At 45.0% G+C, this 18,128-nt stretch overlaps 3 protein-coding genes across 4 annotated transcripts; 1 reads left to right on the plus strand and 2 right to left on the minus strand.

Moving 5' to 3' along the window:
- Window positions 1-546: 546 nt before the first annotated feature.
- On the minus strand, window positions 547-6,276 carry tlr21 (toll-like receptor 21). Its single transcript, XM_086039435.1, has 2 exons — window positions 6,242-6,276; window positions 547-3,858 (listed from the first exon to the last, which is right to left on the minus strand). The coding sequence occupies exon 2, from the start codon at window positions 3,787-3,789 to the stop codon at window positions 850-852; it is 2,940 nt and encodes a 979-aa protein (XP_085895561.1). The 5' UTR covers window positions 3,790-3,858; window positions 6,242-6,276; the 3' UTR covers window positions 547-849.
- A 1,444-nt stretch (window positions 6,277-7,720) lies between these two features.
- Window positions 7,721-9,386, minus strand: cnfn (cornifelin). Its single transcript, XM_086039443.1, has 3 exons — window positions 9,143-9,386; window positions 8,922-9,058; window positions 7,721-7,810 (listed from the first exon to the last, which is right to left on the minus strand). Exons 1-3 carry the CDS (start codon window positions 9,252-9,254, stop codon window positions 7,721-7,723), a joined length of 339 nt encoding a protein of 112 aa, XP_085895569.1. The 5' UTR covers window positions 9,255-9,386.
- cxcr3.2 (chemokine (C-X-C motif) receptor 3, tandem duplicate 2) lies at window positions 8,919-17,181 on the plus strand. Of its 2 annotated transcripts, XM_086039439.1 has the most exons (3): window positions 8,919-10,644; window positions 11,422-13,198; window positions 14,313-17,181. In XM_086039439.1, the coding sequence occupies exons 2-3, from the start codon at window positions 12,791-12,793 to the stop codon at window positions 15,429-15,431; spliced, it is 1,527 nt and encodes a 508-aa protein (XP_085895565.1). In that variant the 5' UTR covers window positions 8,919-10,644; window positions 11,422-12,790; the 3' UTR covers window positions 15,432-17,181. The 2 variants fall into 2 exon arrangements, 1 of the variants encoding a protein (XP_085895565.1); XR_015087995.1 differs by lacking the exons at window positions 11,422-13,198; window positions 14,313-17,181 and adding an exon at window positions 10,728-11,389.
- Window positions 17,182-18,128: the final 947 nt, after the last annotated feature.

Consider the following 18,128-nt stretch of genomic DNA (forward strand, 5'->3'; position numbering starts at 1 on the left):
CAGAGTGTCAGTCCATCACTGGCGGACGCCCGTTTTGCTGACGATTGACAAATGACGGGACGCCTTTTAAAAACGGGGTTTCGTCCATCGGTGTAATCGTCACTGGCAGCGTCCGTCAGTCCGTCACCGGCCCGTTTTCATGACGTTTTTGGGTGGGGACCGACTGGCGGATCAACTCACTTCCGACGGACCGACGGTTGTAACTCAGTTCGTCACGAAAAACGACGCACTGACAAATGACGTACGAGGTACCCTGCCCCGCTGACGGATGACGAATGACGGACTAGCAAAATTGAGTATAATCATTACATTAAGAGGTCCCTGATAGTGTAGTGGTACACACGCCCGAGTTGTGCGCGGGCAGCGCGGGATCGATTCCCGCTCAGCGACAGTGTCCATGTGTGCCCTGCGACTGGCTGGCGACCAGTTCGGGGTGTAGTCTGCCTTCGCCCGTTGACGGCTGTGATAGGCTCCAGCAACTCCCCGCGACCCTGGACAGGAGAAGCGCTTTGGAAGATGACATGACGTGACATTACGTTAAAAAAATTCGAAAGGAGACGTATGCATTTTATTTCACAATCCCAAACTGTTCGCTGGTGACATCAGTTCATCAAAACACCCCAAAAGATCAAGCGTAGAACTTTTTATTTTATTGTATTTTTTGAAGCTGCGCTCAAATTACCCGCTTCTCAGGGGCCGCTCATTTGCCTCAATTCAACTTTTCAATCAATCAATCACATTTTATTTATATAGCACTTTTCATAGATAAAAATGCAACTCAAAGTGCTTTTGCTGATGAAATGACCCGGATGTATGCGGATTTAAATTGCTATAGAAAGTGCTTATTATTTAATACGTGTAATAGATTCCATCCGCTACGAGAGTCTGAGTGTCCGACTCTCCCAAATGGTCATTGTCCTGACTACGGACATTGTCGTCCGTCTGCAGTTTGCTCCCCGCCTTCACCGCGCGACGCAACTGACTCCAGAACAGCTCCCGGGCCTGCTCGGGGTCGACGCAGTCCGAGGCGGGCCACTGCAGGTACGTCTTCTTCAGCATGACCTTCCTCATGCGGTGGTAGGCGGACATTTGGCGCTCGGAGACGGGCTCCAGGAAGACGAGCAGGAGCACGTCGCGGTGCTCGTCGAAGAGCCGGTAGCTGGCCAGCTGGATCTCCAGCGAGCACCACTCACTTTGGAGGAAATGGCGGCTCACCACGCAGATGGTCTTGCGACTGCTGTAGACGGCCGAGACGATGTTGTCCACGATGTCGCGGCCGGGCTCGAAGTCGCGGTGATGCAGGCAAAGTTTCAAAGATGAGCCGTTGCCCTCCAGCTCGGGCAGCAGCCGCAGCATGACCCACTCTTCGTCGTTGGAGTTGTACGACACGAAGGCGTCGTAGGCGTAATTCTCCTCCTCCTCTTTGAACCTGCGCCACTGCTCGCCCAACCAGGAGCGAAACACATAGTAGCCGTATTTCATTTTCCAGTAGAGTTTGACGTAGAGCAGCGGAAAGGCCGTGAAGAGGGCGAGCGCGGCCGCCGTGCTGAAGAAGAGATACTCGCCCAGGTCGATGAAGCACACGCTGGTTTCAAAGTTGTAGAAGTTGCCCTTCTCGCCCTCCTGGCACGGCAGATTGTAGACGTACAGCACTTGGACCCTTTGGTTTTTCACCGTCCAATTCTGCAGCGCGCTGTTCAGGCAAGTGCAGCTGAGCGGAAGATTGCGTATGTCCAAGTAGCGCAGCTGGGGCAGATGGTTCAACGTGTCCACGTTGAGGCTTTGCATGCCGTTGTGGTTGAGCTGCAAGGACCGCAACCGGCTGAGATTGCCAAAGACCTCCCCAGAGAAGGTCTGGATGCCCGCGTTCTCTAGCGTCAACCTGGTCAAGTTCTTGAGATTCTTAAAAATACCCGCTTGCAGCGGTATGTTCACATCGCAGCACTTGTCCAGCGTGAGGAAATTCAGGCTGGCGAGATCATCAAAGGCGTCGGGGGCTATGTAGGAGATTTGATTGTTGGTGAGATAAAGGGAAGTGAGCTTGCCAAGGCCGCGGAAGAGCTTGTGCGGCAAGAGGGTGAGGCCGTAGGGACGCTGGCCATCCAACTTCAAGTCGCTGAGTACGCTAAGGTTGACAAATGGTGAGCAGTCATATATGGTGGCGAAGCGGATAAAGTTATTCGCTAAATCCAGCGTTGTGAGCGTGTCGCGAAAGACGGCGTGGAGGGAGACGTCGATCCGTCGCAGGTTGTTTCCGTCCAGGTATAACTTTGAAAGCTTTTTGAGTCCTGCGAGGCCTTCGGCGGCGATGCGGGCAATCTTGTTCCCCCCGAGGTCCAGCGTTGTCAGTTTGCGCAGGCGGTAGAATGTCCTGTCGAAGATGACCGAGATGCGATTGTTGCGTAGGTTGAGAGTTTGCAGCTCGGACAGATCCTCAAAGGTGTCGTCGAACAGGTCGGTGAGGAGGTTGTTGTCCAGGCGCAGCATCTTCAGCCTGGACAGGCCCTTGAGAGCTTTCCGCCCGAGAAAGGCGATGGTGTTGATGTTCAAATTCAGCGTGACGGCGTTTGGCGTGTGATGGAAAGCGTAGGACGACACCATTAGGATGCGGTTGTAGCGGAAGCTGAGCTCCTCCAACTTATCGAACGGCGTCGCGTGCCTGCAGGAGTGAAGGTTGGTCACGTGGTTGTGCTCCATATTTAGCTTCTTGAAATATCTGTTCTTGCCGAGAAAACTAAGGCAAGTAAAGATTTTGTTTTGGAAGCTCACGAAATTGTTTCGCGATAGGTCCAGGGATTTCGCGATTGCGGGGCAACGGGACAGCGTGTCGTTCCGGAGGTCTCTGATGCCGTTGCTGCCGAGCCGCAGCGTGTCGAGAGATTTGACCTTTCGCCTCAGCAGCTCGCACAGCTCGAGGAGCAGAGCGTCGGTCTTCACGCCCGTGCCCGTGAAGTCCACGTGGCCCGCGTGGATGTTGCTGGTGTTCAAAAGCGTCATCACGTCCACCGCGGTTGAGTGCAAGTTCAGGTAGTTTGTTCGCGCCAGGTCCACGCCGAGAAAAGCCTCCGCGCCGAGTCGAGAGTTGTAGGACAAGTCCAAGATATTGACCGCGGAGAGGAAGGAGCGCTCGCATCCTAACGTGGACAGGTTGTTTTGACACAGGTACAACTTGATGAGGGACCGGGGGAATTGAATCGATTGGTTGTGGTGCAGAGAGGTCAACTTGTTCAGGCATAGATTCAGTCTGGACAGATTTCTTAAGTCCGACACGGAGTCAACGATCCCTGAAAAGTTTGTCAGGAGATTCTGCTGCAGCATTAACGTGTCGAGGTTGGGCGTGGCTGAGAAAATTCCCCCTGGCAGCTGCTTGAGTTGATTGTGCCTCAGAGAGAGGAAGGTGAGACTGTGCAGGCCGGAAAACAGAAAGGGGCTCAGCTGGGAGATGTGGTTGAAGGACAAGTTGAGGGACGTGAGTTGATTCAGGTCCCGAAAAGCAAAGTTGCCAATGCCGCTCAAGAGGTTGTTGTCCAAGCGAAGCCACCGAAGCTCCTTGAAGCGGGCGAAGGCTTCGTCGGGGATGTGCCGGATGGGATTGGCCAATATGTCGAGACTGACCGTGCTCTCCGGCAGGCCGTCCATGATGGCGGATATGTTGGCCAGCTTTCGCTGGTTGCATTTGAAGCTGCGTCTCCTCGAGCCCCTCACTTCGATGCAGTTCTTATAGGTGTACGCCGCCGCCGCCGCCAGGACCAGCCAAAGCGACAACAGCTGAAGGACGAGAGCCGCCATGGATCAGCTTTCACCCGACGGTGCGCCCACTTCGTCCAACGTCACTTTCGGACCTTCGTCGGGCTCAATCTGAGGGTGGAAACAAGGACAGGGCACGCATCGCATCAAACACAACACAAGCTGACTGCACGGGTGGCCACCCGTCACCCTTCTGCTGCTTCATGGTTTACGTCCGTCCCAAACAGCATTGACTAGAATTTCGGACGTATCGTTGCCCTCCAAGCAGAAGCTTGCGCAGCGAAAGCCCGTTCACACAACTGAATTCATCCAGAGTCGGCGTTCACCAACTGAGAAAACATTTGTGGGCCGATGCTTGGCGTTTCATTGAAATGGATGGAAATGGAAATATTGTTCCAGCCCCAGACGCAAGTTATGGTCGCCTCGTTCTTTTGTGTGTCGTTCAACCGATGCAACATAGAAATACGCCAACTCACACTCTGTAGCAAATCACCGTGCGACGTCTTCACCGTTTCGCCTATTACGGCTTCGCTCACGCTGTCCCTAGCGAGCTCGGCTTTCAGTCACGAACGCCAGTAATACTTTTTCGACCTCTTCTTGAAGGTGGAATTTGAGGTTTTCGCTTGGTCAAAACAGTCACTCCACTAACCACACTGGCCGCCTCTTTGTTCTTCAAAGTGAAGATGCTGGATTTTGCAAAACCGAACTGTGAGGCAAAATCACAAACAGCGTCTCAAGTACACTGTAGCTATTGCTTCCTTCCTTTTTTCAACAGTAACACGATTTGTTCCTACATCCTGCATTCGTATTCACCTCGGCCTATACACAAATCACCTTTTCTTGTTTTTTTCGGTCCTCTTTCTGAAAGTCGCCACAAGATGGTGACAAAGCCCTGGCTAATGGGAAAGAAGTCATTGGTGTCAAGGAAGTGGTACATTGTAGTCATGCGTCTTGACTGTTCGTAGATCTTTGTATGGGCGGTGCTAAGTTTAGCCTGGGTTGTTAGTGGAAGTTCGTTTTCTTTTTGAAAGGCTTCATATTCACGCTAAACTAACCGGCCCACACTGACTCTATTTCTTGATGTCGCCACACCCCTTAAAGGATTCTAAGAAGTGTTCATTTTGTTTGACAATGCGAACAACTCGGCTGTTTGTTAGTTTTTCGGGGGGGGCTGGTTGATCAACATTTCAAAATGCATTTGATGTACAAAGAGAAATTTGTTATTCCGAGCTTGGTCAAAGAACAAATTAAACATTTGTACGTCCAATCATACGTCAAGTTCCCTGTTGACTCACATTGAACTTTGACTCCTCAGCCAAGCGCCTGCGAAAACTTGAATCTGAGGTTTACATTTCCTTTTTATAAATTCAGTCATTTCCCTTTTTCACGTGTTGACAAGAGCCCAACTGCACACTTGTGTTCTACTTTCTATGTCTCGCTTTTTTTCCCCAGACTTATTGTGTTGTATTATTTATAATTAATGTAATAGTTATGAACTAAACAATAATTTTAAAAAAATGTAAACAACAATTTTACAACACAACGCACAGTCACACACACACACACACACACACACACACACACACACACACACACACACACACACACACACTTGGGTAATGGAATATTTATTGGAAGGATGTGATGGGCAAAATAAATAATGGATCAAAATGCATAGAGAAAGTTTAAAGTGAAATATGCAAAACTATTTATTTTAATGACAAAATTACCCATTCTCATTTCGTAGTATTCATAATGAAATTAATGATGACTGATCAATCAATTCATAAATCCAAAACACTTAAATGTATGTGTAAAACTGTTTATTTTATTCATACTTTGTTATTTTCAATCAGTTAACCAATTATTTAATGAGTGTAACGAACAAGAAATGGAAAAATACATTTTAATTCACACATTTTAGGTGGAAAAACAAACACTGAAAAAAATAATTATGATCATTTTCTCCGCCTCTGGAAAATAATTTTAATAATGTGCTAGTTTAACACATTTTAATCACGTTCAACCGATGTACATGTTCCAATGCAATAAAGTCAAAGGATTTTTTTTTATTTGTGCATAGGAGTCTTGGGCCACATTAGAGAACGTAGGAGGGCCGTATGTGGCCCACGAGCCATATTTTTTACCCACCAAAAATACAGTGAAAATACAGTGTCGCGTGAATCAAGTCATGAATTATTCCCTCTAAAAAATGTCTTTGTGAACTAGAACTGTGTGATAGTTGACAGGGGGGATGCAGTTCTATATAAGAAAGACGACGAGCATCCGTTTCATTGCACTTTTTACATAACATGATGAGTATGCATTATCCCGCCACCTAAAGACAACATGATAGTTCTCTTACACTCTGCATTTGTGCACTCCAAAACTTCAACTCCACTGCGAGAGCACACCCTTTGCATCACACGGCACCGAAAGGCAAATACGAGCATTGGAAAAAGAATGAAACGGTTGCAGTATTATTTTGTCTTACCCGACCCAAGGAAAATGCACCTCGTCGCCTTCTCTGTTCCTCGTTTGTCAGAAAGAGGAAGAGCCCTTTGCGATTCACGTGTGCTTTGCTGACGTCAAATAAAGATGAAACAAATCCCAAGAGCAAAACATTTGAAAATTCACCATATGACAACTCACACGCGCACTGTTGGGTAATTGGACGTTTATTGGAAGCATGTCATTGTCAAAATAAATAATGAGTCAAAATGCAAAAAGACACGTAGTGAACTAATAAAACATCAACCATATTTTTTGGGCGAAGGAGCACGGAGGAACCATACTGACTTGAACGTTAGCTTCTCATGCTAGTCTCGCTATTCGCTCGCCACCACATGCTATGTTATGTTTTAACGTTTTAGATCAGTGATTCCCAACCACCAATGCGTTGCATGAGATCATCAGGTGTGCCACGGGAAATCATCCAATGTCACCGAAAGTCAGGGGGGCGGAGCCATCCGTGGGCCACTGCCTAAACCCGCTGTAAAGTGAAAATGAAGGTCTTCAATTTTGACTCACCACAGAGAAGACTAAAGACCAAATTTGAATGGTTAAAAAAAAAAAAAATCAGCAAGTAGTTTTAATATTCTAAAAAGTCAAGCCGTTGTCACCGCTCTCGGACGCTGTGGCCATGTCTGCTGAATGCGCTCACCCTGAGTCGTTGGTAGGCTTGTTTCACATTAGCGCTCTAAAGCTAAAGTAAACACGGTCCACACGCTGACTGCGAAGTTGGACTTTTAGAAAAAAAATCCTCCCCTCGGGATAGCTAGGTACAGTAGCTAACTGTATGTTGCAATTGCCACTGATGCAATCGAAGGCTCGTGCCTGAACAGCCATGCCCCCCAAAAATCTGGAAAACTGACAAGTTAATTATGGAATTAACAATTAGTTCTCAGTCTTTGCACGCTTTCAGCAATGATCTTCAAACAAGCAGAATGTGCTTTGAAATAAAAGAAGGAATTCAAGTCACAGGGTCTTTAATTGTTCCCAACATTGTTACTGTCATTGAATTCATATTTACGACAAATATTGTATCCTTGTTCATTCATCTATTCCAGCGATGTATAGTGACCGGTGAAATAATTCAATATTTTCCTCCTTGATGGTAGAAGGTGCATTTGTTGTAGAATAATAGCTTTGTGTTCAACTATACGGGTTGAGATTTCACACTCACTAAATTTGCGAGTATATTGACATGAGATGATCATTATGTAGACATTTCTTTGTGCCAATTTTGTTTGGAAATTTCCCAAATGTGCCTTGCCTCGGTAAAGGTTGGGGACCTCTGATTTAGATAACATCAGCAATTGATTCCATCCCAGAAAAGGAGAAGTATTATCATTAAACCTGTTAACTTCTAATTACTTGCATGACAATTCAGAATGTTACTGAACAAACATGGCGTCCACCAAATAGTTAGTGTTTGTCTTCAGATGAGATTACCCCCCCCCCCCCCCCACTCTTATCCTCTCATCTTTTGCTCTCGTGCCATCTGACACAGTCCACACGGCATCAGGCAGGCCATGACAAACCAGTCTTGACACACCGAGCCCTGTGGGAGGAAGCGGGAAGCGCACATGGTTAGATAGTGTGACCATACACGACGGAGTATTTCCTCTAAGGAGCCGCTAGTGCTAATGATGCTAATGGTGAACAACACATTTCGTGGATGCAGCACGAATTTTCACAATTTTCAGGATTCACGCGGACAGTGATGGGGGGGAGGGATTACAAAAAGTTACTAATTGTCTGAAAACATTTACACATAGGTTATTCATATTTTTTTTCCGCCCATTATTTTGACTTGCATCTACTACATTCGACTTCTTTTCAATTCACCTTGGGAACAATTTTCAACTTGCCAAAAATTGCCTACTGAGCAAAAATTCAACATTTTTACTGTTTCCATTCCCACCCCAAAAAAAATTAAAAATCCCCATTCCATATCATTTAAATCATTCCATATCATTATACATCATTCCACATGCATCCATATTTTTCCATTCGGCATGTCAGCATTCACACCAATTTTTACACAAACTGTAAATGTCTAGTTTATAACCAATATATTGTACTTGTAAAAAAATGAGCACATTTTGAGGTTCAGGTTTCAAATCTCAGTTGGCTCCACTTCACTGTACATAGCATTTGAAAGGCCCAGAGTGTCGAAATGTACTACAGAAAGTCTTTGTTTGTTGATGTGCCTTGCGATTGGCTGGTGACAAGTCCAGGGTGTCCCAGCTGGGATGAGCTTCATCTTACCAAATGAATGGATGGATACAAAGTTTTTTCCTGGACTTCAAATCATTCACACATGGAGCTGACTTCACTTCTGTTGTCAGTTTATTGCATTTGTGCGCAGCATAACAGTTAAATGCTGCTTCACCATGTTTGTTTTGCATTCTGGGCTCCACTCGTTGACCTGTGAGTCAGCAAACCTCAAGGCCCCACTGAGTTATAGTTTTTAAATAAAAGGTACTTTAAAGTTCAAGACAACTGAACCGTCTTGAATTTAGAAAATAAAGAAAAAAATTAAGCGATTTATTTTTACTGGTCAGCAGCGCAAAAAAAAAAAAAAAAAAAAAGGCTGTTAAGCATTATAAGCGCAAAAAAAAGAAAAAAAAAAAAAAGGTTGTTAAGCACTATAAGCAGCCCAAACTTACTTCAATGCGGTACTTGTGGCGGATGCTGGTCCTCAAAGCCACCGAGGAGCCAGGGAGGAAGGCCAGGCAGCAGCTCTCCCCGTGCTCCTGGGCCACCTTGCACTCCAAGATGCACGGCAAGAAGGTCCCGCACAGACCTGCCGACCAAACACAGCGTAAGAGCGCCGTCGCCCGGTGGGGGGGGGGGGCAACGGATGCCGCTCGGCGGTTTCAGCGCGTACAGATGCCGCAGTCGTCGCAGCAGTCCAGCGTGTTGGAGCTCCAGTCGGACACGGCGTACTGGTGGATGCTCGCTTGAGGCTGGGAGCTGATCACGCTGGGCTGGAACGACATGGCCGCGAGCCGCCAACAAAAACGTTCACCGATATGCACTTGCACTCACGGATGGGCTCTTATAGCCCCCGCGTGACCCACCTCCAGTGTTTGATTTTGGGGCGTAGCGCACCATTCAAAAGGGTGCAGTGCACCCACCGTGATTCATTTGTGTTAGATTGTTTTGTTTATTTTTATCAGTTGACAGTAATTGAAGAGCGAAGGAGGAATGAAAATGGAGCGGGTGTGGTGTGTACACACGCGCCATGCATCTGACTCTGGAACGATGGATTGTTGAACATGTGTTTGGATTTGAGCAGTTTCGCCATCCAAATGGAACAAATCATCCATTCATCCATTTTCAAGAGCGTTTGTCCACACGTGTTTGCTTGAGCCCGTCCCAGCTGACTTGGGGCAGGTACACCCTTGGACTAGTCGCCAGCCAATGGCAGGGCACATATCAACAAACAACCAGTTTCTGTCGTACGTTTCGACACTCTGGACCTTTCAAATGTACAGTGGATATAAAATGCAGACACACCTACTGTATGTTCAACTTCAAATGCCAAATAAGAAACCCCAATATGATAAATCATCTCCAAACCTTTTCCACCAATGTGTCTTATAAACATAGGCGTGTCTTGGGGGTGCGAAAGCACCCCTAAAGTAAATCCAAGCGCCCCAGAATTTGAGCGATTTTAAGATTTTATTGACTCTATATCCTTTTTTTTTTAGAGTCAATTTAAAACCATAAAGTACTTGGTAGAAAAGTAATACAGTATTTTACAACCACAAGTACAGTACACAGCCAAGGCGTTCAGGCCATCGGGAATTTCGGTAAAATGGCTTGATTTTCCCGAACGGCCGGTCCATTTCCGGGCCGGTTGAACCACATGATGGCCGCACCACCCCCGCCACTGATTAACTTTCATAGTTTGACGTCCGCAATTGATTAATGGCATTTTAATTCATTTCAACGAAAACCTGATTTGGTCATTGGTCAATGCATGCAGCTGCTTCGATGATCTTTTGCTGTATAAATATAGCACTACTAAGAAATTTGAAAAGAGAACCGTGACATGTTAGCCTCGTTTCACTTTGAAACGCCAACGTGTCAATGAAGGAAGTGAAAGTGGTTCGTTGCCATCGCGCTGTAAGGCAACGTTACCTGTCGCATACCTCTCCGCACCAGAAGAGGGCAGCATAGTACGATTAATAAGGGCCTCACAAAAACAGTAAGGAAACAACAGCCATCATCGCCACAAAAAAACTTCGATCCTGACACAAGGGCAGAAACAACAGACTGACATCATGGTCCTTCTCGGGCGAGCCTGCCATGTGGTCTTGAAGCGCGCCTGGCCGACCTACATTGAAGGCCGATCATCAATTCCTCCAGAGAAGCTCGACTGAGGTTTGACAATGCTCATTCTGTATGTTTGATGCTGAATTATCAACAGAGATTGAAGATGTTGTTTTTTTTTTTGCCCTTCACAGTTTTTTGTTACCTGCTGCCACAGTGTCTTCATGTGCAGAGAGATTCCCCTGCGTTCCTTAGGTCAACTTGTTTTGGGGCTAGACACGTTTGTCCCGTACAAGAAAATGAAAGTGAAAACCTTCTGCTTTCCCTGTTTTTTTTAAGTTATTATTTTCTTTTCCCATATAAGAAAGTATGAAGAAATGCAATGCTATCGAAGCAAGAAGCGTTTTATTAGGGCCCCAAAAGTGACCGCTTCAAGGTCCCTAATGTAATTTTTTATTTTTATTGTCTCCAAAAACAACAAGCCTATTTTTGAGGGCCTAAACATGCACAAAAACTCATATAACTTAGCAAGCACATCGGCCCTGTTGGGGGAAAAAAATGGTCACACATGATTAAAAAAAAAAAAAAATGGCCTGGCAAACCCAATTGTGGTACGTTTGAAAATTGAGAGGCACATGTAAAACCCCCGAGTAGTACAAAAGAAGTCAACAGAAGCCCTCTTTTAAAATGAACATGAAGTGAGTTGATTTTTGTTGTTGTTGTTGATGGCAGTACAATTTGGGCCCATTTTTGCACCTGTACAGGGCTCATATACTTTGGCGGCAATGTCCTCGAGGTTTCATGTGATTTACCTCCAAGTTGGTCTGTTCCTTCTCAAGACCTTGGACATGGTTTAATGTGACGGTTCATCGCCTGACTTTTGTGCAGGCAAAGTGGATTCGATTGCCGTTGCTTGAAAATGGCAGATCTTCAGTCAGCCTACAAGTCATGGAAATGGGCAGCTAAAGTATTTACTTGGCTGTTTGAAAAAGTGCACAGCCACTCAAAGAAGCCCAGATATATGTATACAAGTCCACATTTTCTGCGGGTTTGCCCCCTTCAAATACAAGTGGATTAAAGTGTGATGTGGATGCACTACTTGATTGGAATACGTGCCGTTTTTATCAAGCGGCGCCAGTTCCAAACAACTTCGACCGGAGCAGAAGTACAAGAAACATCTACACTATTGCGCAATCGCAAAGTTTACCAGAAGACCCTCCGTCGGGACAAAAGTCACCGCAAGACGATTCAGTTCCTCACACTTTTGGCAGATGAGACGCTTGTGAACATAAATCGGTCATGAAAAATATTTGACTTTTTTTTTTTTTAAAGCTTAGCCATAAAAAGTGGAAGTGGGAACAACTTCATGAATCATCACCACTGTGAGACTGGATAGCAGCACCTTTTACTGAGAGCAGCTTTGAGAAAACCCAACTGAAGTTCTTTTTTTTTAGGTATACATTTGTTCAATGGCAGTTGGCATGGTGATGTCACCTCAATAGATTTGAAACGCACCAATCCATGTTAGTGAAAAGAGTCATCTTTAAAAGGGAAGTCAAGTCAAAATTTGCCTTGACAATCAAATCTGTTCTCTGCGGACCCACCAGTCCAAACACAGTATTCTGATTCATATTGCGTTGGCGGAATATGAATTAAGCGGCAACATTTTGCGAGTTTTGCCACTTGCTGTCGACTGAAAATGACATCACAGTTGCTCAGGTAACGACCATGTTTTAGTTTGATAGCAACCTTCAAGTGAGAGTTGCAACAAACTGTGGAGCCTCTTTTTGATTTTCGATTTTCCACTTTTTGCCAAACTGCCACTTATTGTGAGCCGAGTTGAGTCATTTCCAAAACGTGTAAATCGGATCACTTGCATCTCAAGGCACCATTGTATTATACAACCTTAGTCTGAATATTTTCCCCAGGAATTTTTGATAAGTTCAGAGACAATAATAAATTATATATAGTTATATATATTGCTATAGAAATAAATATGCAATGTAAAATGTATATAGAATATATTATATGTAGATAAAACCAAAGGGCCACTGTCGGAATATTTCGATCTGTCATCATTATACTCTTGACTGTTGATTTCCCTCTTTGCTTTCTACTGCATTTCTATTCATTCTGCATGTCCGTTTCCTGTCATCTTCGCAGGTCTTCAGCAGGTGAGTCAAACTTGTCTTCCTGTGGTGTGCGTAGCTTATTGTTTCATTTATAGGATTTGTTTTGTTTTTTTTTAGGCTGCGTGATGCTATTTAAACATTACCCAAAAAAAAGTAATGATGGTGCTGCAGAACGTTTTTCCACGGCACCCAAATCAGTCACGCACTGTCCGTCTGCCTTCGATGATTTTTTAAACTTGTCTGCAGCACGTTTTTTTTTTTTTTTTTCTTCTTTTTTGCCCAAACGTGTCACAATTTCCTCCAAGGCAAAAATAAGACACTCATCCATTCCTACGACAAGCTATGTCTGCATCTGTTCTAAAGCGTGTGAGGATTCGGTTCCCGAAATTGTGACTTCTTCTTTTTTGCTTCATCCATCCAACTGTGGCTGCAGTTTTTCTTGCTCCACTTTGCAGTCTGCAGGCCGCTGCGCTTCGTCCGCGTCTGCAACAAACATGGATGATGATTACATGGCAACCACTGAGGACTACTGGGTGAGTGGCTTTGTTTTTTTCTACATTCGGGGCCAAATTATTGGAGAATATTCATAAGAAAAACGTACATGTAAATAGAGCAAAGTCTCACTACATCAGAACATCCAATGTTTCTCCTTTTAAGGTGAAAGAAATACGGTTCTGTTATTTTTCTCCATATTTGTAATGCCATGAATCATTTCATCAAAAAATATGTTCTATTATTACTATGAAAATATGTTCTCTCAATACTGTACTAATACTAAGCCAAAATTGGAAGCGTTGCATATTTCTGAGCAAATGTTATTCTTAATACGGAGAACTGCAATATCACATGGATCAATTGAAGGTGTCATCCTGATTGGATTGCAGCGCTCTTTTCTTTGGTGCAGTTGTGAAAGCAGGAGCACAGTAGGGCTCCATTTTGGGGCGTCAAGCTACGACAGTGTTGCCCATACGTTTCATTATTGGAACCCCCGTTGTGTCTTTTTGCACTTTTTACAGGAGAGCCACGTTTCTTTGTCTTATAACACGTACACATATGTCCAAAAAAAGTGCGCAACATTAGGCTACAAATGAAGAGTTCCTTTCCAAAACTTGATCAATCCATTTCTTTTATTCAGAGAAAATTGGCATTTATTTTACACATCATTATGTGGCTCAATTTGAAAAATGTTAATAGCCTGTTGCTATTATCCAGTTGTAGAAGAGAGCTCTTCAAAAATTGCATGTAACCCTTTGAGGGAGGGGTGGGAGGGATCTGAGGGGTACAAAAACGTACCATCTGAGAGTTTCAACGGCCATCAACTCAGGATCCTTTGTCACTCGGTGACACCACCCGCCTTTGATATACACCCCCCTCCAACCCCCCAAAAACTTTACAATCGCCTGCAGATGCCACAAGGTGGCGGCAAATCACTATCTGAAGCTCCTCAACACACTTGGACATAGTTCGTTGGCATGTAGATGCCGCAAGATGGTGACAAAGCTCAACGTGAAGCGCCTTAAAGTGGAAATCAAGCCAAAGGTATTTTTTTTCGAGAATATGTTCCCAGCGGGCCCACTGGTCCAAACGCGGCCTTCTGATTAATGTTGTGTTTTGCTCAAGAAAACTGACGTCGCTGTGCGTCTGCAGATGTTCGACTACGACAACGACACGTCGTCGCCGGAAACCAGCGAGACGTACGCGGCCCCCTGCCCCCACGAGGACATCTACGCCTTTGCGCAGAGGTACCTGCCCGTGGTCTACATCCTGGTCTTCATCCTGGCCGCGGTGGGCAACGCGCTGGTTCTGTGCGTGATCCGCCGCTACCGCAAGGCCCGCGGCGGCAGCGGCAGCGGCGGCGGCGGCGGCTGCTGCTCCTTCTCCCTGACCGACACCTTCCTCCTCCACCTGGCCATCTCCGACCTGCTGCTGGCCTTCACCCTGCCGCTGTTCGCCACGCAGTGGGCCCACCAGTGGGTGTTTGGCGAGGCGATGTGCAAGATCTCCGGCGCTCTGTTCTCGCTCAACCGCTACAGCGGCATCCTTTTCCTGGCCTGCATCAGCTTCGACCGCTACCTGGCCATCGTGCACGCCGTCACCTCCGGCTGGAAGCGCAACGCCTGCCAGGCGCAGGTGGCCTGCGCCTTCATCTGGGCGGGCTGCCTGTCCCTGGGCGGGCTGGACATCGCCTTCAAGCAGGTGAGCGAGGCGGAAATCGGAAATCAGGGGCGGGGCCCGCCGCTGTGCCAGATGTGGTTCACCGACAACGCCGCGGAGTGGGTGGCCGGCCTGCAGCTGCTCAGCGTCACTCTGGGCTTCGGCCTGCCGCTCCTCGTCATGCTTTACTGCTACGTCCGGATCTTCCGCTCGCTCTGCAACGCCACCCGCCGGCAGAAGCGCAAGTCCCTGCGCCTCATCGTCTCCCTGGTGTCCGTCTTCGTGCTGTGCTGGGCGCCGTACAACTGCTTCCAGCTGGCCGACGGGCTGCAGAGGCTGGGCGCGCTGGCGGGGGGCTGCCGCTTCGGCCGCGTCGTGGACATGGGCACGGTGATCACCGAGAGCCTCGGGCTGTCGCACTGCGCCCTCAACCCGCTGCTCTACGGCTTCGTGGGGGTCAAGTTCCGCAGGGAGATGGCGCGCATGTGCAAGGGGCCGCTGGGCGAGAGGGGCTGGCTGGGCGTGGACCGATGGAGGGAGAGGAAGCGCAAGGCCGCCTACAGCTCCGCCGACAGCGAAAACACCTCCTACTCGGTCATGGTGGGAAGATAATTTTGGTGGTTTTGACGGGCTTGTCGAGGGGCTCAAAAATAGCGCCACTTTTCCACTGCGCGCTACCGGCCGGCTCCGCTGGCTTGAGAGCCGGATGCACATTTTCAATTGTCTTCCGCTGGTACTTCATGAAAAAAGAGGGGGAAAAAAAAGCATATTGTGTCGATTCGTTTTTTTTTTTTTCACTTATTGGCAATTTATTTGCATTGTTTTCAAGAGTTTGTGGGGGCTTAAAAATATATATATTTTCGCAAATGGCAAAACTCCACATATTGGTGCCAGGGGCGTAGCAATCATTTTTTCACTGGGCTGACCCGAGAGGAACAGCACCTCAGTGAGAGGTGGCCCGGAGGTGGCTTTGCGTACGTCCTTATACATTTTATTTCATGAGACCCTGACTGTGGATGTTATGATAAACAATGACTTCCCAGCCATGTTGCTTGCTTGCGAGAGGGTGAAAGTAATGATTTCGATTGACGTTGGCTTTAAGACTTGAATCTTCTTTACTTAGAGCGGATTATTTGAGAGTCGGCATTCTGATCAATTGCACATTTCCTCTTCAAATATTCAATTAATATTAAAAAATAAAAATTAAAAAACGTGTGCCCGTGGGCATCATGTAGCCTCCAATGAACCAATGAAGTAACCCTTCGAAAATGTTAATATTTGCAGAGCATGCATTGCATCTATAGAAATGAATTTTTGCATATTGATATTGACAGCATATGTTTCCGAAATCATTCTTGAGAGAAATCATGAACACGATCAGTGTCATCACATATATCATACTTCAAGATAACGTTAGCAAATTTGCGATGACAGAAATGTGCATGAAACTGGTAGCCCTTGGCATTAATGAGTCCCCCAAAAATAGCTCACGTTCAAAAAGGTTGCTGAGCACAGGTTTAGAGTTTACAGCGTGTGATTTGTCATGTCTTTGCGTCTTATAACAGGAACCCTAACCGGGTACTAGAAATAGTATCTTGTAGTACCAGGTTTTGCCAATGACGATGCATCAATTGCGACTAGAGCCGAGTAAGTACTGCGCAGTGGAAAAGCGTTATACGGTAGCCCCCTCATATTTTTTTACACCTAATCAAAAGGGAAAGTGCACTGAAATAAAATGTTGGGTCAGTGACAAAGACTGGAAAATGTTCTCAGGTGTCGGTATGGTGCTGTCTCATGCTTGATGTTGTTGCTTTACAAAAAAAATCAATGACCTATTTGTTGGATGTATATTTTTTGTATGGTAATCTTGTGGAATAGTTAGTTCTGACCAATCCAATGCAAATGCATTGAATTAGAAAGTTAAATACAACTGAACTGTACCTGTTTGGGCACGAAGACAGTTAGTGTCATCTTGGAATATAATTGTGCTGACTTTGTCTCTTCAGTTCCAAACATACAGCTGCAGCCAGCCGCTCTGTGTTGGACAAAAAAAAAAAAAAAAAAAAAAAAAGAGGAAATGATTGTGACTCACGTATATGTTCAAGGTGGCACGCAACCATTAGCATTGGTTATGCTATGTTTTGTTTTGGATGATTCATTTTTGGGGGGGGGGGGTGTTATCAACTCTGTCTTCTCGTGTTCATTTTAAAATTCTGTGTGTTTAAAAAGTGTATTTTAGACAAAAAGAGCGGGAAAATATATACTGTATATAATGTATTACGAAATTAAAGTCATACATCATCAGGGAAAAAGTTTTGTATCCTTCAGAAACTGGGTGCTATTTTTGATTCCTGAACTCATGAAAATAGTCATATCTTTGAGAAAAAAAGTTGGAATCTTATTCAACTAAAGTTGTACATTTTTGGGTGGAAAAAAAAATAAAAATAAAGAGATGTAAGACATATGTTTTTGAGAAAAATGGAAATTTAATAAGTCATTTTTAAATTTTATGTTTTTAGGAGGAGTCATGATTTTGAGAAAATATTGTGTATTTTCAAGGGAAAAGTTATATATTTTGAGAGATTTTTTAAAGAAAAGGTTATATATTATCAAGAAAAAAAAGAAAAAAGAAAAAGATTTCTAAGGAAAACGCTATATTTTCTGAGAAAAAAATAAATGTAAAAAATGTATAAATATACATAATATACAAAATACAATGTTGAGAATGCTGTAACTGAAATAAACCTTACATGAATTACTTATATATTTTGGGGGGAAAAAGGTCATACAATCTCAAGAAAGAAATTAGTATGACAGGATTGAGAAAAAATGTTTTTGATTTTGTCAAGAAAAAAAGTATGTTTTCAAGGAAAAAGTTTTGAGATTTGAGATTAGAAACTTTCTTTTTCTTTTGCAAGCAAGTCCTGCCTGGCCAGGCGGCATCAAAAAACACCAAATGAATCAATTAAAAATTGTACATTTTTTGGAGGATTTTTAAAAATATATATATTTACCAAAAAAGTGTTCTATTTAAAAAAAAATGCACATTTGACATCGATGTAACAAGAGGACATTGAAGTCGACATTTTTACATTGGAGTTGAACACTACTTAAGAGCTCCCTCTATCGGCCATCTGCTGTCATTGCGCCCGCTTTGTGTCCCTCTTTGTTCACAAGCGTCAAGTCAGAGTCTCCCGTGGTCGGAAGTTTCAAAGGGCGCTCGTGTAGCCTTCAAAATACAACTTTTTCTAATGCTTATTCCTTATTAAACCGTTATAATACGATCTGTTCAAGTGTTATAACACGTTA

Source organism: Filicampus tigris, chromosome 8 (assembly GCF_054856515.1).
Source record: "Filicampus tigris isolate MCC_2025a chromosome 8, RoL_Ftig_1.0, whole genome shotgun sequence".
Taxonomy (NCBI): domain Eukaryota; kingdom Metazoa; phylum Chordata; class Actinopteri; order Syngnathiformes; family Syngnathidae; genus Filicampus; species Filicampus tigris.

Coding starts and splice junctions, on each gene's coding strand:
- tlr21 (XM_086039435.1), bottom strand. CDS start 3,789: ATGGCGGCTCTCGTCCTTCAGCTGTTGTCGCTTTGGCTGGTCCTGGCG.
- cnfn (XM_086039443.1), bottom strand. CDS start 9,254: ATGTCGTTCCAGCCCAGCGTGATCAGCTCCCAGCCTCAAGCGAGCATC. Junction 9,059..9,142: donor CTGCGACGACTGCGGCATCT/GTACGCGCTGAA, acceptor TTTGGTCGGCAG/GTCTGTGCGGGACCTTCTTG. Junction 7,811..8,921: donor GCCACAAGTACCGCATTGAA/GTAAGTTTGGGC, acceptor TTCCTCCCACAG/GGCTCGGTGTGTCAAGACTG.
- cxcr3.2 (XM_086039439.1), top strand. CDS start 12,791: ATGCTATTTAAACATTACCCAAAAAAAAGTAATGATGGTGCTGCAGAA. Junction 13,199..14,312: donor CAACCACTGAGGACTACTGG/GTGAGTGGCTTT, acceptor GTGCGTCTGCAG/ATGTTCGACTACGACAACGA.